The sequence below is a fragment of the Lepidochelys kempii genome, chromosome 6 (assembly GCF_965140265.1).
Source record: "Lepidochelys kempii isolate rLepKem1 chromosome 6, rLepKem1.hap2, whole genome shotgun sequence".
NCBI classification, from domain to species: domain Eukaryota; kingdom Metazoa; phylum Chordata; order Testudines; family Cheloniidae; genus Lepidochelys; species Lepidochelys kempii.
In genome coordinates this window covers 1,462,158-1,483,605 of record NC_133261.1, presented here as the reverse complement: position 1 = coordinate 1,483,605, position 21,448 = coordinate 1,462,158, and the positions used below count along the sequence as shown (strand labels likewise).

At 56.2% G+C, this 21,448-nt stretch overlaps 2 protein-coding genes across 2 annotated transcripts in view; both read right to left on the bottom strand.

Annotated features, from left to right (window-relative positions):
* Window positions 1-21,448, bottom strand: part of LOC140912223 (prostasin-like) — a 133,540-nt gene that overhangs the window by 82,320 nt on the left and 29,772 nt on the right.
* The window catches only part of LOC140912299 (RING finger protein 112-like), a 49,810-nt gene continuing 28,476 nt past the window's right edge, over window positions 115-21,448 (bottom strand). The window contains exons 14-20 of the mRNA XM_073346517.1: window positions 7,489-7,545; window positions 7,254-7,340; window positions 6,963-7,092; window positions 6,710-6,840; window positions 6,252-6,305; window positions 4,405-4,479; window positions 115-3,786 (exon numbers count right to left, since the gene is read on the bottom strand). Coding sequence (XP_073202618.1) covers window positions 3,265-3,786; window positions 4,405-4,479; window positions 6,252-6,305; window positions 6,710-6,840; window positions 6,963-7,092; window positions 7,254-7,340; window positions 7,489-7,545 — 1,056 coding nt within the window. The 3' untranslated portion in view covers window positions 115-3,264. The remainder of the gene's footprint in view (window positions 3,787-4,404; window positions 4,480-6,251; window positions 6,306-6,709; window positions 6,841-6,962; window positions 7,093-7,253; window positions 7,341-7,488; window positions 7,546-21,448) is intronic.

Here is a 21,448-nt window from a genome sequence, read left to right as displayed (position 1 = left end):
AGCAATTTCTCACCCTGGCTGATGATACAAGCAGTTTACCGAGTTTGGCTAAGAAATCCTTTTAGCCTGGGACCAGCACTTCCCCCAATTCAGTCTTTCTTCCTCAGGTGGTTCCAGGAGCGTCCGTGTGTGGGGAGAGAGGCCACTTGATGATGTACCAGCCAAAGATTCTCTATGGTTCCGGCTCAAGTTGCTGATTGAAAGAAAAGATGACCCAGTCTGCTTTCTCGCCATTTTATTACAAGTAAAACAACCCACCACAAATACAAAGTCAAGAAAACAGATCACTGAGACCAAGCTGGTACAAACTCTACCCAACTGCCTCAGCCATTCTCCAGTTGAGGTGAAAATAAGATCAAGTAGCCAAATTAGCAGCAGCGGAATTAGAATCAAGTCATCAACGCAGTCAAATCAACAAAGACAAGAGTGGGATGGGGTGCGAAAATGGGGAATGTCACGTGGGGTGTGTTAACGGGAAGGTCATATGTCAGACTCAGGAGGCAACTGTCCCCTTCTACTCAGCACTGGTGAAGCTTCCGCTGGCATCTTATCTCCAGTTTTCATCACCGCATTTTAAGACAGATGGACAAATTGAAGAGAGTCCAGAGGAGCGTGACAAACACGATCAGCGGTTTAAGAAGACAGGGCCTATGAGGAATGGTTGAAAGAACCTGGCATGTTTAGGGAAGAGAAGGCTGGGGAGGGACCTGAGAACAGTCGCCCTATATGTCAAAGATTGTTCTAAAGAGGAAGCTGATCAATTGTTCCCCACGTCCTCCAAGGCGAGGAAAAGAACGACACACTTAGTGTGCAGCAAGGGAATCGTGGATTGGACGGCATAAAAAATGTGTAGATCTAAGGCAGGGGTCTCAAACTCAATTTACCTCAATTTACTGAGTGCCAGTCCTCAAATCCTCCCAGGGGGCCAATAATGTCACTCATGCAACCCAAACCCTGCCCCCCAAAACTCCGCCCCCCCACCTGCCTAAGGCTTTGGATGGGGGAGGAGCTCTGGGGTATGGGACTGGGGGGCAGGCTCCGGGAGCGAGTTTGGGTGCAGAAGGGGTGAGAGGTTGGGAGCTGGGAGGGAGTTTGAGTGGGGGAGGTAGTCTGGCATGCGGGCTCTGGGATGGGGTTTGGGTGACAGGTGCAGGCTCTGGGCAGGGGAGGAGGTGTGAATGGCTGGGCTGAGGAGGTGGGGACACCTGAGCTCATGGAAGCAGGGGAGGGAAGGGGCAGAAAAGCAGGAACTGAGTTGTCAGGGTTTCTTCAACTTTCTACTCTTGGGGCAATTTGTGTGGGTGTCTGGACTGTTACAGAAATACTTGCCGACAGGTATTTTGAAATAAATTACCAAAATAAATGAAACTGGTGTGATTATATAAGGTTATTTTGACAAATAAAATGTGCAGAAATTTAAACTCTGCGCAGGATTTTAAATTTTTTTGGCGCAGAATTCCCCCAAGAGCAGTTTAAAGTCCTTCCGTTAAACAGAAGTTGTATCTTCCCTGAAGCGAATTACAGCTGATAGTTTCTGTGGAGACTTGTCCCAAAATTAGGAACTCACCATGCAAGGTTCGAAGAGTTAGAACTTCACAGTTATTTAGATCTGGGAGATTACTCTCTAGCACTCCCCATGACAGTCATTTACAGGTGCTCACAGACTCACGCACGCACTCATCCATACATTGACACCCTAACACAGTACCCCAAATATCTTTCCTCCTGTTGGGCACAAAGGAAATTGCTTAAATGCCTCCATTGCTCTGAGACTGTCCTGCACCCAAGACCTGTTGACCGGCCACCTTCCAGCAGAAACCTAACTTCTCCCATTGGACACTTTGCAGACCACAGTCTCAAGTGACTTCTGCTTTCTCTTCTTAGGTACCAAGAGGTGCAGCCTTTGAAAACCTGCAGCCCTGATATTAGGTTTCCAAGGAGTTCTTAGGAAGATAGGACTCAAAGAGCAGGTTAAGGGGTGACTGGGTCCCAGTCCATAAGTACCCACCTGGGGAACAAATATTTCATAATGGGTCCTTCAGTCTAGCACAGAAAGGTCTAACATGCTCCAATGGCTGGACGTTGAAGCTCAACAAAATTCAGACTGGAAGTAAGGCAGAAATTTTTAACAGTGAACAATTGGAAAAATTTACCAAGGGTCGTGGCAGATTCGCCATCATTGTCCATTTTTAAATAGAGATGGGAAGTTTCTCTAACAGATCACTCCAGTTCAAGCAGGGATTAATTCAGTGCAGGGTCATGGCCCCTGTTATCCAGGCCTTGGAATCTGTGATGGGAAGGGGCGCTCCCGGCTCACCAAGGCAAAGCCATGATGGAGCTGACCCCGTACCTCACGCTACAGCGGCCTACGGGATCGTAGGCGCCAGCTGAGGCTGGCCTGGGCATGGAACAGCTGGAGAGTACCCCTAGCCCGAGCCCTCATTGGTTGGAAATCCTCAAGCCCAACTCCTGTTTTTATAGCCCTCCCGCAGAATACATAACGATGCCTGTTTCTTGGATAGCGCTTTCTCTCAGTGGAGCTCAAACCCCTCACCATCTTTCAATGCATTATTATCCTCAGTATACAGATGGGAAACTGAGGCACAGAGAAACTAAGTGACTTGGCCAAAGTCACAGAGGAAGCCCATGGTAGAGCAGGAAACCCAATCCATGTCTTTCTGTGTCCGCTCCCCTGGACCTGTCTTCCCGCTCATAGGAGTGGCTGGATATCTATCCTCTAGGACCAGACAACAAGGCTGCCCCTGTAGGAACTAAGCCAGGTGCCCATGGTCACCCCCAGTGGGTGATCTCGGGACAGGACCATCGGCAGGGCGTTTCCAAGTGCTTTGTGTTGCAGCCGGAGTGGCCCTGCAACGTTGGAGGAAGGCAGAGCGAGAACCGAGGGCTGCAAGTTAAAGCGAGAAACTCCAGTTGGAAATGAGGCACTCGATTTCTCACAGCGCGGGTGATTCACCAGCAGGAAAGCGGTGGGGGTCTCCGTCTTTTCCGGATTCCGAGCCGGACTGGCCGCCTTTCTGGGAAATGATTTAGTGCAAAGGAGATATCGGGCCCAAGGCAGGGGGAAGTGGGCGGCATTTTCCAGCCTGGGTGGCACAGCAGATCGGATGAGAGGATCTAAACATCCCTTCTTAGAATCTGGGGGCAACGGCTCCCTGCTCTGGGGTGGCTTGTGGGGGATGTGTCCAGGCCATGCTGCTGTCTTGTCACCCCATTCGTCAGCCCCAGATTGTGGGGGGGCACCGATCAGATCAGGGGTTTCTCGTCGGATAGATCCTCAGTGCCGTCCTCCTCCTCCCTCCTGCCGCCAGGAGCCTTGGCCCTCTGCCTATCCTTCTGGGCGATGTTCCCACCAACTCCCCCGCCCACGCCCCCGCCCACACACATCCCGGCCACGGCGCCCGCCCCAACCCCAATGGCCACCACCTCGGCCACGGCGAGCACCCCAGCCGCCTCCGCAGCGATGACAGCGGCGGCAATCCCGGCACCGGCAGCGCCCCCCACCGGTCCCAGGGCCAGCGCCCCCACGCTCACGCCCACCAAAATGGCAAATTTCTTGAAGCGCTTCCCGTAGCTCTCCAGGAAGGTCTCGGCCTCCCGCGTCAGCACCGCCTCCAGCTCCGTCAGCTGGGCCTCTTTCTCCGGCGCCGGCTCCCGCATGTCCGTCCGGCACCGCCAGAGCAACTGCCCGCGCCGCTCCGCGAACAGCTCCGCCATCTTGTTCGGCCGCACCTTCAGGCAGGCGACCATGTTCCGGGAGTCGCCATCCTGCGCCCGCCGGGAGAGGAGACGGCCAAGAGCGTTAGAAGGGACAAGCGCTGCATGGACCCCACCCTCCCGACTGAGATGGGGCTCCCCTTCGTGCCGGGTACGGCACAAACCAGGACTGAGATGGGGGGCCCCCTCATGCTGGGCGCACCACAGACCTGGACCGAGATGGGGGCCCTCCCGTCGCGCAGCACACAAACTCAGTGAGAGGCCATCCCTGCCCCAAAAAGCTCACAGGCTAAAACACCCAAGGGCAAGATCATTCTCCCACTTTGATAGATGGGGAAACCGAGGCCCAGAGTGTCTCAGTGATGAGCCCAGGGGAGTCAGCGACAGTACCATAAACAAAAGCCAGGAGTTTTGACTCCTGGTCCAGCCCGTGAGCCACCTGGCCCATGAGGCCTCCACCACTGCAGCTGGCCACAGGGCAAACTTATTCCCTCCCCCACTCCCAACCCCGGTGCAGGAGTTTGAGCCTCCCATCTCTACAGTCACCCTGGGAGCTGGAGATACGAGGTCCTGTCTCCTACCCCAAAGCCCACAGCCAGTGGGGTTGGCCAGGACAGTTCCCTGGGTTCCCCTGGCTGGAGCACAGGGGCCCCCGCCGCACAGACTCACCTTCTCCCTCAAAAACACAGTGTGGTCTGTGCTGGCCCTGTCCAGGACTCTCTGGTTGTGGAAGGTGATGGCCATCTGCACAGGGAGGACAAGGCCGGGGTGAGCCGCAGTTTATGGGGCCCTGTCTCCACCTAGCAACTGCAGCAACCTCATGTAACAGAGCGATGCCACTAGCCAGTGTGAAACTACAACTCCCATGAGCCACCACGGCAGCTCAGCCTGAAGCCAGGCACCCAAACTACAAGCCCCATGATACACCATCTCCCTCCTCTATGGTGCATCATGGGAGCTGCACTCCGACCAGAGAGCTGATTTATGGGGAGAAAAGGGAGCATGCAGAGCCAAACTATAAGTATTTCAGCTTTTCATATTTTGCCGGAAACTCAAATTTCTCTGCAGGGGGAAAAAAACAAATATTTTCCAACAAGTGTCAACACACTCCTGAGATGAAGCCACCTCTGGGGAGGAGCATATGGCAACAGCCACACACAACACTGAATAGGGATGGGCTCACCCAGTGCTGAGATGCAGCCACTTCTGGGGTTGGGGGAGAATCACAGACTATCAGGGTTGGAAGGGACCTCAGGAGGTCATCTAGTCCAACCCCCTGCTCAAAGCAGGACCAATCCTCAACTAAATCATCCCAGACAGGGCTTTGTCAAGCCTGACCTTAAAAACTTCTAAGGAAGGAGATTCCACCACCTCCCTAGGTAACGCATTCCAGTGTTTCACCACCCTCCTAGAGAAAAGCTTTTCCTAATATCCAACCTAAACCTCCCCCACTGCAACTTGAGACCATTACTCCTTGTTCTGTCATCAGCTACCACTGAGAACAGTCTAGAGCCATCCTCTTTGGAACCCCCTCTCAGGTAGCTGAAAGCAGCTATCAAATCCCCCCTCATTCTTCTCCTCCGCAGGTTAAACAATCCCAGCTCCCTCAGCCTCTCCTCAGAAGTCATGTGCTCCAGCCCCCTAATCATTTTTGTTGCCCTCTGCTGGACGTTTTCCAATTTTTCCACATCCTTCTTGTAGTGTGGGGCCCAAAACTGGACACAGTACTCCAGATGAGGCCTCACCAATGTCGAAGAGAGGGGAACAATCACGTCCCTCGATCTGCTGGCAATGCCCCTACTTATACATCCCAACATGCCATTGGCCTTCTTGGCAACAAGGGCACACTGCTGACTCACATCCAGCTTCTCGTCCACTGTCACCCCTAGGTCCTTTTCCGCAGAACTGCTGCCGAGCCATTCGGTCCCTAGTCTGTTGCGGTGCATTGGATTCTTCCGTCCTAAGTGCAGGACTCTGCACTTGTCCTTGTTGAACCTCATCAGATTTCTTTTGGCCCAAACCTCTAATTTGTCTAGAGCCCTCTGGATCCTATCCCTACCCTACAGTGTATCTACCACTCCTCCCAGTTTAGTGTCATCTGCAACCTTGCTGAGGGTGCAATCCACGCCATCCTCCAGATCATTAATGAAGATATTGAACAAAACCGGCCCCAGACCGACCCTTGGGGCACTCCACTTGATACCGGCTGCCAACTAGACATGGAGCCATGGATCACTACCCATTAGGCGCAACAATCTAGCCAGCTTTCTATCCACCTTATAGTCCATTCATCCAGCCCATACTTCTTTAACTTGCTGACAAGAACATTGTGGGAGGGGAAGGAGCAGCTGGGGAATAGCCTCACAGCAACACGACACGGGGATGGCTTGCCCGACATGAGATGCAGCCACCTTTTGGGCAAGGCAGCAGTAATAAGACAAAAGTAGGCTACAGTTTTGCATCAGAAGTGAATTCAGGAGGAGGGACACACCCCTTGATCAGGTCAGAGAAGGTACCTGAGTGGGAGAGGAGAAGCCGAAGCAATGTTTCTTCATCAGATCAGAGAATTCCTGCAAAGAAAGCACAAGAAATCACAATACAGACTCCACAGGGCTTAGAAAAGTGGGAACATGGGGATGGCTCGCCCGGCGCTGAGATGCAGCCACCTCTGGGGCAGGGCAGCTTGGGAACAGCCATAAGACAACGGTGGGAATCAGTTTGGCGGGGGAAATGAAGAACTTCCCTGGATGATTTAGGAAGGCTCGGTAGAATCATCCAAGCTGGGATTCTGCTAGGCTATAAACACAACCCTCATTCTTAACTAACTAAAAGTTCAGCAAAAAGGGCGAAGCCCCCACCCCGCTCCCCGCAACACAGCGCCCCCTAGTGCCACCATAGGGTATTGGGACCAGCGCTGACTGCCAGGGGAGAGCGCCCCCTACTGAGACCCCATGCCCAGCTGGCCAATCCACACCTTTATCTTGGCAGCGAGCTGTGACCCGGTCACCAGCACCCCGTGCCGGTCCCGCCAGATGTTGTGACCGGCTGAGGCCACCAAGCCGGTGATGTAGTCCCTCAGGCTGTCCCGGAAATCCTCATCCATGTCTGCAAAGGGGAGGGACATGGCAATGAACCGAAAGCCGGAGCATCCCCCCACGGCCCATTCCCCGGCAGAGACGGAGACGCCCCATCGTGCAGGCTCAGAGCTGCTGTCCCGAGTCCGCTACCTCTCACGCATCCCTCGCTTCCAGTCATGATCCGCTTGCCAGGGAAGGGCATCAGGTAACAGCGGGTTTTGCTTCTGTTCAGAGCTTCCAGGGCCTTGGGGTGTTTGCAAGGGGACCTCACGGCCAGCATCTGCCAGAGCCGGGGGAATCAGCAAAGTGAGATATCAATGGAGGGAAATACTCCGGGACCCATTCCCTGCTCCCCTGAGCCAGCCAGGCCCTTGCCCTGGGCCCAGATCAGAGCCAGCACCCCCCAGAGGGCAAAGGCACCATGTCAAGCCCCACACTCACCTGTTGGACGTCTCTCAGATGCTCCTTCCCACCGTCCGTTCCAAGGACCAAGGAGCTGCTCCAATCCCGCACCAGCAGGTCTAGGTGCTGCAGGGGAGACAGGACAATCTCAGGAGGGGAAGGCTGAACCCCTCGGGTGTGGGGCAGGGAGTGGCTGGGGCAGAAGCAACCCACGCAGTGGGGCGAGGGGATTGCATGGGGTAGGGTGCGGGAACGGGGGGGAAAGTCGTCTCACCTGAATGGACTCCAGCCCGTATTCCTTTCCCACCTCTTCGGCCACGTGCAGAAACATCTGCAGAGCAGAGAGAGCAGGGGACTGAGATCTCTGGGGCAGGGAGGCAGCGTGTGCCCTCGTGGCAGGTGGGGGTGAAAATCCTACCAACAAACACCCCCCTGCCACCCATAAAGCAGCCCCTCCAGCTTGGTCTGGGTCTGTTCCCCGGGTCCCAGGGCTTTCCCCCTCTGCTGCAGAGACACCTAGTGGCCAAAGAGCAGAACTGCAAGTCAAGGTTCCCCTACCCCCTGCCCAGGGCTCTGTTTGCCCCCTGTGCCCACCGACGGTAGGAGCAGAATAGATCAAGATGCCAAATATTGAGATGTTCCCAGAGTCCTGGTGAATTACAGACCCTGGAGCAGCACAGAAGTTGGGCCCTGCTGGATACGGCCCCAGGACATCTGGGTTCCATCCCCAGCTCTGGGAGGGGAGTGGGGTCTAGTGGTTAAAACAGCAGAAGTGGAGGCTGGAAGCCAGGACTCCTGGCTTCTATCTCTGGCTGTTCCACAAACTCCCCATGTGACCTCAGGCAAGTCATTGATTCTCTCTGGGCCTCAGTTTCCCCAGCTGTAGAATGGGCAGACTACCCCATTGGGGCTCTAGGAGAATGGCACCACGTCCTGCCCTCCTCCCGCTTCACCTCCAGATATTCTAGATCGGGGTCCTTTAGCTGGCTGGAAACATTCAGGATCTGCAAGTCATCAGAGAGGACAGGGTTAGAGACAGAAACCAGCACGACCCTCTCCCCGCAGCACAGCGCCCCCTAGTGCCAACCTGGGGCATTGGGGCCGGCCCTGGCTGCAATGGGAGAGCGCCCCCTGCTGAGCCCTGCCCCGCTCCCTGCGGCACAGCGCCCCCTACTGCCTACCTGGTAGGAGCCAAGCAGCATGGAGAGGGCGGAGAGTTTCACGCTGGTCTCCGTGTCTCTGGCGATGTCCATGGAGCCCTCGGTGTCGACCAGCAGCACGGCCACCTGGGGAGCCACGGGCCAGTGTCTCATGCCAGCTCCCCACTCTGCCCCCCACATGCCCCAGCACCCAGTGAGACCCAGCCCCTGGTGGGCTCTGTGTTCCCTGACTACCAGGTCTCCGAGCCCACCCAAGCTCTGTCTGCTCTGCTTCCCCAAGTAGAGATCTACTGCAGTCACTCATCCCCCCCACCCCATTTCCCCACCCCTCTTCCCACTCACCTGCCCCCCCTCGGAGGGGACCCAGAAGGGCTGACTCCACGCCCACACCCCCTTGGTGACGCTGTGGGCACCAACTCGCCACTCGAACCCCTCCAGGGGCTCCTCCTCCCGGCCCATCCAGGATCCATCCTTCACGTCCTGGGGGGGGGGGGGGGAGAACACATAGAGAGTGGCGCAATTAGTGCAGGGTGGGGGCAGGGGGACTGTGAGTATTTTATTAGCAGGCAAGTAGCATGGGGACCAGCGCACTGGAAAGATGATTGACAGGCTGAGACAGACACACAGACAAGAGTCTAGATGGTCTAGTGGGTTAGAGCAGGGGGGCCTGGGAGCCAGGACTCCTGGGTTCTATCCCCAGTTCTGGGAGGGGAGTGGAGTCTAGTGAGTTAGAGCGGGGGGGGCGGGAGCCAGGACTCCTGGGTTATCTCCTTGGTTCTGGGAGGGGATCAGGGCTGCACTCACCAGGCTCCGGAGCCGACGCAGCAGGTAGTTCAGCAGGAAGGATTTGCCCCGGCGCTGCTCCCCGATGATGGACACCAGGCAGACGGGGGCATCCCCCACCCCACCCTGCTCCAGGCAGCGGCTCAGGGCCTCCTCGTCCAGGATCAAGTCCCATTCCTTGTCCAAACGCACCAGCTGCACCGGGCGCCCCGGCTCTGGCCGAGCCCCTGGCCCCGGCTGCAGGGACAGAGCAGGATCAGAGCTGGGACCCCACCCCTGAGCTGGTGACTCCCTTCTCCCCCGGATCAGAGCCCCATTCCCACCCCCTGGACCAGCCAGTCCCACCATCCAAGCCAGTGCCCCCAAGAGGGGAAAGGCCCCATGTCCCATCCTCTCCCCCCCACTTCCAGCTAGTCCATGTCCCCTCACCGGGGCCCCCTGTCTGGAGTCACAGCCTGTTAGCTTGCTGGTTAATTTCTTATCAGCAGGTCTGAGCCCTGAGTGCCCAGCTCCCCCCTTAGCAGCCCAGAGACCTGACCGGTTGCTAAAGGCACACAGGAATCCCCTTAGCCGGCCTTCCCCCTGACCCCAGGGCCCCAGCGTGGAGATAGGGGACACCGTGCTGCAGGGAGCAAACATGCAGCTGTTCCCCCCCCGCCCCGCCCCAGAGGTGGCTGCATCTCTGGACCAGCCTCAGGAGGGCTTCACTCACCTCAGGGCTCGCTGTCCCTGTTCCTGTCAACGTCCCTTCACGTGGCAGGTCTCTGATTTTCTCCACCAGGCTTTTGAGACGTGTGTCTGGGGTCATCTGGTTCCTGGAGCAGGGAGCCCGGCACTCGGGGCACTGGTACCCCCAAGCCGAGACCCCACTCCAGTGAGCCGCGAGGTAGCCCCGGCAGAAGTTGTGGCCACACACGATGGAGACGGGGTCCTCCAAGACGTCCAGGCAGATGGAGCAGGTGACGTCCTCCTGGAGTCGCTCCACCATCCCCTCTGGAGTTGGCTTCGAGGAGGGGGGTGGGATCGGCCTGGGAGACACACAGCAGGGGGCCTGTGAGCCAGGACTCCTGGGTTCTATCCCACCTGTGGGGGCGGGGGGCAGGGGATTGGAGTCCAGTGGGGGGGGGGGCTGTGAGCCAGGATTCATGGGCTCCAGCCCCACCTCTGGAATGGGTTACACCTGAATTGGGTGGGACTGGAGTGCTTACCCTTTATTATTTGCATTTCCCATAATGCAGCGGGTGACAGGCTGGGCTCCGGTTGACCAATCTCCCCTCCTCCTGGGCTGGGACTAAAGCCAAACTCTGTTGGAGAACTGAGACAACAGGACACCAATGCATTAACCCTCTCACACCCCCTGAGCTCAAACAGAAGGGCTGGCAGAGAGGGAAACTGAGGCACAGAGCACGGCAGGGACACTCCATGTCCAAAGCCCAATTCTTGAGTGCTGAGTTCCCCAGGGCTCTCCTTGTGTACTGGGCACTCCCCCATCCCCACTTGCACCTCAAGAAATGAGCAAACTCTCTTTGGCCATCACCTCATTCCACTGCACCCAGAACCCAGGGGGTCCAGCTCCCCTCCCCATTCTAACCCACTCCTTCCCTCTAGCGATGGGGAGAGAACCCAGGAGTCCTGGCTCCCTGCTCGAACCCACGAGACCCACTCCCCTCCCAGACCTGGGGAGAGAACCCAGGAGTCTGGGCTCCCAGTCCCCCCTGCACAAAACCACTAGCCCCCACTCCCCTCCCGGAAATGGGGAAAGAACCCAGGAGTCCTGGCTCCCAGCCCCCTCTGCTCTAACCCACTAGACCCCACTCCCGACCCAGAGCTGGGGAGAGAACCCAGGAGTCCGGGCTCCCTGGCATTAAACACCACTCATTTCCGTCTCTGCTGCAGGAGGGAACCGCGCGTCCCCAGCCGTCGCACCTGGGGAGAGCCCGCTGCCATCGGCGCCCCCCTCCCCACCGCAGCGCAAGTGCCCCGGGGGCAGCGGGATTTTCAGCCGCTCGGGACTTTTCAAGCAGCTCTCGGGCGTGGCGGCCGGGCGCGGCTCGCTGCGTGGGGACCCGGGGGGCTGGGCTGGGGGGTTGGGGGCCGGGCCCCAGCCAGAGGCCGGGATTTGCCTTCGGTGCCCCCCAGCTGCCGCTGGTTTGAAACCAGCCACTCCAATCTCAGGGGGGTTCTCTGGGGGTGGGGGGGAAATAGACTGGAGGGGGCGATTCTGCCCCCCGGGAACTGTCGCTGGCCCCCCGTTACCTGTCCCACAGCTCGCTCTGCCCGTGTCCAAGATTTAATCCTGGGGAAACGAAAGTAAAAGCTCAGCTGGTTTCTATTTCCTCCTGCCCAGCAGCCGGGCTCTGACCCCGAAGCAGATTGGCTCCCAGGGCGGCGGGGGGAGCCACAGGGGAGGATATGAACAGCCAATGGTAGGTGGGGCTGGGAGGGGAGCCAGAACTCCTGGGTTCTCTCCTTTGCTTTGGGAAGGAAGTGAAGTCTAGTGATTAGAGCAGGGGCTAATCATAGAATCATAGACTATCAGGGTTGGAAGGGACCTCAGGAGATCAACTAGTCCAACCCCCTGCTCAAAGCAGGACCAATCCCCAATTTTTGCCCCAGATCCCTAAATGGCCCCCTCAAGGATTGAACTCACAACCCTGGGTTTAGCAGGCCAATGCTCAAACCACTGAGCTATCCCTCCCCCCCAGGAGGCCAGGGAGCCAGGAGTCCTGGGTTTTATCCCCAGTTCCAGGAGCGGGAGGGGGGGGTGTCTAGTGGTTGGGGTTAGGAGCCAGGACTCCTGGGTTCTCTCCCCAGCTCTGGGAGGGGAATGGGGGCTGGTGGGTTAGAGCAGGAGAGCTGAGAGGCAGGGACTCCTGGGTTCTGTCCCCAGCTCTCGGAGGGTCAGGGGGCTTGTGGGTTGTGGGGAGGACCTGGCAGGGCTCAGTGTGGACATAAAACTCTTCTATGCCCATTCCCTTCCTCCATGTCCGAGGACAAACCCATTCGTGTGCCGGCGAGGGACGGTTGCAGGTCCTGGCTGGGTTCGGCCTGGGGAAGAGAAGGCTGAGCTGGGACGGGAGAACAAGGGTCGCTCTAAAGAGGCCAGCGAGCGGGTGTGCTCCGTGTCCAGCGAAGGGCGGACCAGAAGGAAGCAGCTTAGCTTGCAGCAAGGGGCTGGGTATTAGGAGACACTTTTCGAACTCTCAGGGTAGCTGAGCTCTGGGCCAGGCTCCCCAGGGAGGTTGGGGGATCCCCATCATTGGAGGTTTTTGACAGCAGGTCGGACACACACCGGTCAGGGCTGATCTAGGTTTCCTTGGCCCTGCCTCAGTGCCGGAGATGGGACTTGGTGCCCTCTCCAAGTCCCTTCCAGCCCCACGTTTCTCGGATTCTCTTGGAGACACTAAACAGCTTCGTCTCCCACTGGAAAGTTTTCATTCCAGCCCCCGGTTCCTTTCTGTGGCTCTTCTCTGCACCCGATTCCCCTCCAAGCCCTAGTTCACGGCAAAGTCCCAAGTCCCCAGGGAAAACCCAGGCCTAATGAGCATTTCCCCTGCTTTGGGAGGTGTTTGGCCAACTCCTTGCACCCCACTCCACACACAACACGGCTCCTCCGTTCTCCCCAGCATCCCACCCACACACGCGGCCTGGAGCCCAGGGCCACAACTTGCTGCAAAACTGTTTTATGTTTGATCACCGTCGTGGGGGTGCAGCATCCCCCTTCAGAATCACGTGCAGGGGGTGCTGTGGAGCTGTAGAAGGGGCTACCCGGAAACCACCCCCCCCCACAGAGACTGCCCACCTCCCAGCGATCCAAGCCCAGCTGCCTGTGGTTTGGATGCCCCAGTCCTGCCCCCTAGAGGCATATTCAGAGCAGCTCCCTCCTCTCCGAGCGATGGGCTCAGGCTCTCTGCAGACTCAGGCCCATGGGCAGTCAGCGGTTGATCTCCACCCCTCTCTCTTCTGCATCTCTTACATCCCACGGGCAGGGGGGAGCAATGGAGGGAGCTGGGCAGGGATGCTGTGATAGGAGGTGGAGGAGGCAGGTCCCGGGGACAGTGCTGAAAAGGAGTAGGACGGGACTGACGGGACTGATGGCAATGGGGCTGGTGCTCCTGGTCATGGTGACATAGGGGCTGTGGTTGGGTAGTGAGGGGTGCTTTTGCCCCCACCCACAGAGCCCACGTGGCTACCTCCCAGGGTGGGCTGTCCACCACCAGCCTCCCCCCAGCTCACAGTCCAGTCCAGGAGCCAGGTCCTGTCTCAGGGTTACCCTAGAAGGTTCCCCAGCTGCCCCTCCCCAGAAGCAGCTGCATCTCAGTGCTGAGAGATTGCGATCATGCAGGGCCCCCTCACACCTTCCCCTCAACCCCTCAGCATCCATTAACCAGCCCCCTATAGCCCTAGGCACATGGGCCCCAGCATGGCCCCACCCACATGCTTTGGCCCCGCCCCTGGACTGTAGCCCCATCCGGTGACACACCCATGCCCGGGCAGGTATATTACCCCTGCGCCGATTGTCCCCGTGGGAGTTCACCAAGGACGGAAGCCTGGAGCTCGCTGGCATCACGGGTGTTGCGGGATGTTTGGGCCAGGATCGGTTTTCGAGCTGGGGCCCGGAGCAAATGTTGGGTTCCAGAACCGTCCCCACTGAGCGCAATGGACGGCCGTCTTCCCGGCCTGGCAAAATGTTCTGTTTTGAGCGACTCCTGTGCCCACCCCAGCCCGGCCGAAAACCTGGAGAGACAGCAAGGCCCCAGGAGCCCAGGAAAGTCTCCCAACGGGGGGCCTGCCCGGCTCAGCTGAAGAGAACAGCCCCCCCGTCTAAGGGCCAGGTGCTCAGGAGAGGGTGGAAATGAGGTGAAACCCAACGGCGTGAGGTGCCTGCTTCCACGGAGACAGCGGATCCGTGAGCATTGTGGGTTGACCAGCCCCGGAAGACAAGGAAGTACCACGGTGGGGTCGGCGTATCCCCCAGCCCGCCCTGGGAAACAACCCACAGCAACGCGGCTCCTGGCGTGTGTCCCGGCCTGGACCGAGCCCTGTGACGCCAGCGCTGAAGTGGCAAAAGCACAGGGCCGGTGTGGACGCGGGTATCCACAGCATCATGCTCGTGTCATCAGCAAGTCCATGGGCCCCTCCTCTAGGAAACACAGCCGACGAGCAGAGACTGGAAGAAACTGGGTTTGTTTCGTCTGGAGAAGAGCCGCCCGAGGGGGACACATGGGAACAGTCGTCAAGAATGTAAAAGACTGTTTATAAAGAGGAGGGTGACCGATTGTTTTCCTTCATGGCTGCGGGCAGGACCAGAAGATACGGGCTTAAACTGCAGCAAGGAAGAGGTAGGTTAGACATTAGTTCGATCGAAAGCAGCCACGACGCACTGGTGTAGCCCTCTGCCCTGCGGCAGGGCTGTGTCCACCCAACTTCTTCTATTCTCTGGCCCTTTGGAAAATTGGGGTACAGGGGAGGGGAAATTATCATTTGGGGTTGATCTGAAATGAACCCCCCCCCCGAAAATGTCCCAAAAGTCCAGGAGGGAAATTTTTTCTGTTCAAATGAAACTTTTCTTTTCAAGAAAAGTTCAATCAGAAAAAAAATCAAACCATTTCAAGCTTTGGGAGGATTTCCCCCCCACCCCCCCGCCTCTCCCCGATCAAAAGAATTTGACACTAAGCCCTGAAAGGTTTCAGTCAAGCCAAATCTACATTGATCAGCCTTCAAACTTTCACTCAGTGCTACCCTGAAGCTTAGTGAGGAAGGAGGTCTCTGCTACCATCTACTGGTGAAGCGGAGGAAGGGCTGGCATGGACCAGACCTCATTTGCATCTTGGTTACCCCCAGCATTCCAGAGTGACTATTTTGGTCATTTTAGTTAAAATTCATTGAAGTTTTGGGGCATGGGAAATGAAATTGTGGTTATTCCTATTGCGGGATGAAAGGGCAACAGGGCTGTGCTTTATATGCCCTGAGTGAGGGAGCTGACCCTAAGCGTCATTTCAGTCTCAGAGCAGTGGAGGTTGACCACAGCCCAGAGAGATGAAGACTGTAGTTTTTTTGTTTTGTTTTGTTATGGATAAGGTCTTGGAGATGGACCTCCTGAGAACATTCCCAGATGAGGAAATTCCACTATCCCAACCTGTGAGTGGGGGGGCAACAAAGTGGGGAACTGGTGCGTTGGAAGACCCTGGGGTGGTGGGTGTCTTACATCACACAGTTTGTTAGGGGAAATTGTTAGGGGAAATTGAGGGGTAGGACTGTTCCTCAAAATCTAGTGGAGTAGGGTGTTTCATTTACTCGTTACACGTATACATTGTGGATTGCTCATTGCTATGTATGCCGAAATTAATGCTGCATCCTTTCCCCCCTTAGTCCTTGTTTCAGACCCGGGCTCAGCACTTGCCGCAGGGGAAGCGGTTCCTAGAAATCACACTCAGGGAAGATTTTTAGGATTCTCCCAGGTTTCTGGGTGGGGCCTCATTCCAGTGGGTGTGTTAATTTCAAGAGGAACCGCCTACATATTCAAACCCCGCCCTTTGCACTGCCACGAACCCCCAGCAGGATTCCAGTGTCACCTCACCTCAGTCAAATCTTCCCCGTCCCTGTCGGAAAGCTGGGGATTGAGAGATGACAGACTGGGCAGGCGACTGGAACAGAGCTGTACGAGAGATACTGAAAAAACCAGGTTCCAGGGTAAATGTCACGATCCTAAAACTGCTGCTGATTTCTGTGTTGACCCGAGGGAGAATTTCAGTCGGGTAGATGAAGACGTTTGGTGTCAGAAATGTGATGTTTGCCTTCCAAGGCAGCATTTTGGTCATTTTGGTTCCAATTCAAGACAGGCAGAGCCCCGCTGCATTAATATTTTGGGGGGGCACCGACGGGGCGCGTTCCTGCTGACGTGCTTCAGACTTTGCCTGAGACAGAATCTGGCAACCAAGATTCGCTGGTAGCTACAGAGCACTTCACAAAATGGCCTGAGGCTTCCCCAAGGAAATCCAGAGGCTGTGACAGCAGCCGGGCTCCCAGGGAACAAATCCCTCACCACCTTTGGGCTCCAGGGTGAGTTACTCACATATTAAGGGAAACAAGTTGAATCCAACATTTTTTGACGGGTTGGGGAGAGTCTAGGCATCCACAAAACCCGGCCACCCCAGCACACCCCCAAGCGGATGGGGTGGCTGAAAGGATCAAAAGCACTTCTCGGGGGGTCCTCTGGTTCCCTTTGCAGGACAGCACCCCAGGGACTGGGACCAGTATAGTCCATTCCTTTTGATGGTTTATAGTACAGCAGCCAATGAGAGTACGAAGCATGCCCCAGCCTCTCTCATTGTGGGGCAGGAGCAAACCTCTTGGAGGGAGATCCCAGGGAGGAAAACAGGAGCTATGGAGTAACCCCACAATCCAACACTGAGAAAGTTCACACCGTTGCTGGGGAAAACAGGAGGAAAGCCTGAGATACAATGAAAAGGCTGCAGGAGCATCATGTGTAAGACAGGGGAGGTAATTTGTGACAGGTTCCCCCAGGGGTGCCACCTGAAACTGGGGTACCACTGACCCACCAGCCTGGGCTCCCTCTCCCACTGTGCTGCTGTGACAAGCTGCAGACGGCACCTGGTCCTACACTTCCATCCGCATTCACACAGGCAGGGACACACCCAGCTGCAGTTACATGGGGGCTCTGGCCAGCCTCTGCATGAGCCAACAACAGATAATCCCCAGCTCACACGCCCCTGCTGGAGTATAAACCCAGAATTCTACCCTCTCACACTGCACAGGGATCTGGACAAAGTAAACTCATTACTATGTTCGCTCTCCCCTCGATGTGATGCTGAGATGTTCCCCAGACACTTCGCTGAAGGGCACACTGGTTTAGGCCAACAAAGCCTAAAATCCTCGCAAGACTGGATATGAATGAGCAATTTCTCACCCTGGCTAATGCTACAAGCAGTTTACCGAGTTTGGCTAAGAAATCCTTTTAGCCTGGGACCAGCACTTCCCCCAATTCAGTCTTTCTTCCTCAGGTGGTTCCAGGAGCGTCCGTGTGTGGGGAGAGAGGCCACTTGATGATGTACCAGCCAAAGATTCTCTATGGTTCCGGCTCAAGTTGCTGATTGAAAGAAAAGATGACCCAGTCTGCTTTCTCGCCATTTTATTACAAGTAAAACAACCCACCACAAATACAAAGTCAAGAAAACAGATCACTGAGACCAAGCTGGTACAAACTCTACCCAACTGCCTCAGCCATTCTCCAGTTGAGGTGAAAATAAGATCAAGTAGCCAAATTAGCAGCAGCGGAATTAGAATCAAGTCATCAACGCAGTCAAATCAACAAAGACAAGAGTGGGATGGGGTGCGAAAATGGGGAATGTCACGTGGGGTGTGTTAACGGGAAGGTCATATGTCAGACTCAGGAGGCAACTGTCCCCTTCTACTCAGCACTGGTGAAGCTTCCGCTGGCATCTTATCTCCAGTTTTCATCACCGCATTTTAAGACAGATGGACAAATTGAAGAGAGTCCAGAGGAGCGTGACAAACACGATCAGCGGTTTAAGAAGACAGGGCCTATGAGGAATGGTTGAAAGAACCTGGCATGTTTAGGGAAGAGAAGGCTGGGGAGGGACCTGAGAACAGTCGCCCTATATGTCAAAGATTGTTCTAAAGAGGAAGCTGATCAATTGTTCCCCACGTCCTCCAAGGCGAGGAAAAGAACGACACACTTAGTGTGCAGCAAGGGAATCGTGGATTGGACGGCATAAAAAATGTGTAGATCTAAGGCAGGGGTCTCAAACTCAATTTACCTCAATTTACTGAGTGCCAGTCCTCAAATCCTCCCAGGGGGCCAATAATGTCACTCATGCAACCCAAACCCTGCCCCCCAAAACTCCGCCCCCCCACCTGCCTAAGGCTTTGGATGGGGGAGGAGCTCTGGGGTATGGGACTGGGGGGCAGGCTCCGGGAGCGAGTTTGGGTGCAGAAGGGGTGAGAGGTTGGGAGCTGGGAGGGAGTTTGAGTGGGGGAGGTAGTCTGGCATGCGGGCTCTGGGATGGGGTTTGGGTGACAGGTGCAGGCTCTGGGCAGGGGAGGAGGTGTGAATGGCTGGGCTGAGGAGGTGGGGACACCTGAGCTCATGGAAGCAGGGGAGGGAAGGGGCAGAAAAGCAGGAACTGAGTTGTCAGGGTTTCTTCAACTTTCTACTCTTGGGGCAATTTGTGTGGGTGTCTGGACTGTTACAGAAATACTTGCCGACAGGTATTTTGAAATAAATTACCAAAATAAATGAAACTGGTGTGATTATATAAGGTTATTTTGACAAATAAAATGTGCAGAAATTTAAACTCTGCGCAGGATTTTAAATTTTTTTGGCGCAGAATTCCCCCAAGAGCAGTTTAAAGTCCTTCCGTTAAACAGAAGTTGTATCTTCCCTGAAGCGAATTACAGCTGATAGTTTCTGTGGAGACTTGTCCCAAAATTAGGAACTCACCATGCAAGGTTCGAAGAGTTAGAACTTCACAGTTATTTAGATCTGGGAGATTACTCTCTAGCACTCCCCATGACAGTCATTTACAGGTGCTCACAGACTCACGCACGCACTCATCCATACATTGACACCCTAACACAGTACCCCAAATATCTTTCCTCCTGTTGGGCACAAAGGAAATTGCTTAAATGCCTCCATTGCTCTGAGACTGTCCTGCACCCAAGACCTGTTGACCGGCCACCTTCCAGCAGAAACCTAACTTCTCCCATTGGACACTTTGCAGACCACAGTCTCAAGTGACTTCTGCTTTCTCTTCTTAGGTACCAAGAGGTGCAGCCTTTGAAAACCTGCAGCCCTGATATTAGGTTTCCAAGGAGTTCTTAGGAAGATAGGACTCAAAGAGCAGGTTAAGGGGTGACTGGGTCCCAGTCCATAAGTACCCACCTGGGGAACAAATATTTCATAATGGGTCCTTCAGTCTAGCACAGAAAGGTCTAACATGCTCCAATGGCTGGACGTTGAAGCTCAACAAAATTCAGACTGGAAGTAAGGCAGAAATTTTTAACAGTGAACAATTGGAAAAATTTACCAAGGGTCGTGGCAGATTCGCCATCATTGTCCATTTTTAAATAGAGATGGGAAGTTTCTCTAACAGATCACTCCAGTTCAAGCAGGGATTAATTCAGTGCAGGGTCATGGCCCCTGTTATCCAGGCCTTGGAATCTGTGATGGGAAGGGGCGCTCCCGGCTCACCAAGGCAAAGCCATGATGGAGCTGACCCCGTACCTCACGCTACAGCGGCCTACGGGATCGTAGGCGCCAGCTGAGGCTGGCCTGGGCATGGAACAGCTGGAGAGTACCCCTAGCCCGAGCCCTCATTGGTTGGAAATCCTCAAGCCCAACTCCTGTTTTTATAGCCCTCCCGCAGAATACATAACGATGCCTGTTTCTTGGATAGCGCTTTCTCTCAGTGGAGCTCAAACCCCTCACCATCTTTCAATGCATTATTATCCTCAGTATACAGATGGGAAACTGAGGCACAGAGAAACTAAGTGACTTGGCCAAAGTCACAGAGGAAGCCCATGGTAGAGCAGGAAACCCAATCCATGTCTTTCTGTGTCCGCTCCCCTGGACCTGTCTTCCCGCTCATAGGAGTGGCTGGATATCTATCCTCTAGGACCAGACAACAAGGCTGCCCCTGTAGGAACTAAGCCAGGTGCCCATGGTCACCCCCAGTGGGTGATCTCGGGACAGGACCATCGGCAGGGCGTTTCCAAGTGCTTTGTGTTGCAGCCGGAGTGGCCCTGCAACGTTGGAGGAAGGCAGAGCGAGAACCGAGGGCTGCAAGTTAAAGCGAGAAACTCCAGTTGGAAATGAGGCACTCGATTTCTCACAGCGCGGGTGATTCACCAGCAGGAAAGCGGTGGGGGTCTCCGTCTTTTCCGGATTCCGAGCCGGACTGGCCGCCTTTCTGGGAAATGATTTAGTGCAAAGGAGATATCGGGCCCAAGGCAGGGGGAAGTGGGCGGCATTTTCCAGCCTGGGTGGCACAGCAGATCGGATGAGAGGATCTAAACATCCCTTCTTAGAATCTGGGGGCAACGGCTCCCTGCTCTGGGGTGGCTTGTGGGGGATGTGTCCAGGCCATGCTGCTGTCTTGTCACCCCATTCGTCAGCCCCAGATTGTGGGGGGGCACCGATCAGATCAGGGGTTTCTCGTCGGATAGATCCTCAGTGCCGTCCTCCTCCTCCCTCCTGCCGCCAGGAGCCTTGGCCCTCTGCCTATCCTTCTGGGCGATGTTCCCACCAACTCCCCCGCCCACGCCCCCGCCCACACACATCCCGGCCACGGCGCCCGCCCCAACCCCAATGGCCACCACCTCGGCCACGGCGAGCACCCCAGCCGCCTCCGCAGCGATGACAGCGGCGGCAATCCCGGCACCGGCAGCGCCCCCCACCGGTCCCAGGGCCAGCGCCCCCACGCTCACGCCCGCCAAAATGGCAAATTTCTTGAAGCGCTTCCCGTAGCTCTCCAGGAAGGTCTCGGCCTCCCGCGTCAGCACCGCCTCCAGCTCCGTCAGCTGGGCCTCTTTCTCCGGCGCCGGCTCCCGCATGTCCGTCCGGCACCGCCAGAGCAACTGCCCGCGCCGCTCCGCGAACAGCTCCGCCATCTTGCTCGGCCGCACCTTCAGGCAGGCGACCATGTTCCGGGAGTCGCCATCCTGCGCCCGCCGGGAGAGGAGACGGCCAAGAGCGTTAGAAGGGACAAGCGCTGCATGGACCCCACCCTCCCGACTGAGATGGGGCTCCCCTTCGTGCCGGGTACGGCACAAACCAGGACTGAGATGGGGGGCCCCCTCATGCTGGGCGCACCACAGACCTGGACCGAGATGGGGGCCCTCCCGTCGCGCAGCACACAAACTCAGTGAGAGGCCATCCCTGCCCCAAAAAGCTCACAGGCTAAAACACCCAAGGGCAAGATCATTCTCCCACTTTGATAGATGGGGAAACCGAGGCCCAGAGTGTCTCAGTGATGAGCCCAGGGGAGTCAGCGACAGTACCATAAACAAAAGCCAGGAGTTTTGACTCCTGGTCCAGCCCGTGAGCCACCTGGCCCATGAGGCCTCCACCACTGCAGCTGGCCACAGGGCAAACTTATTCCCTCCCCCACTCCCAACCCCAGTGCAGGAGTTTGAGCCTCCCATCTCTACAGTCACCCTGGGAGCTGGAGATACGAGGTCCTGTCTCCTACCCCAAAGCCCACAGCCAGTGGGGTTGGCCAGGACAGTTCCCTGGGTTCCCCTGGCTGG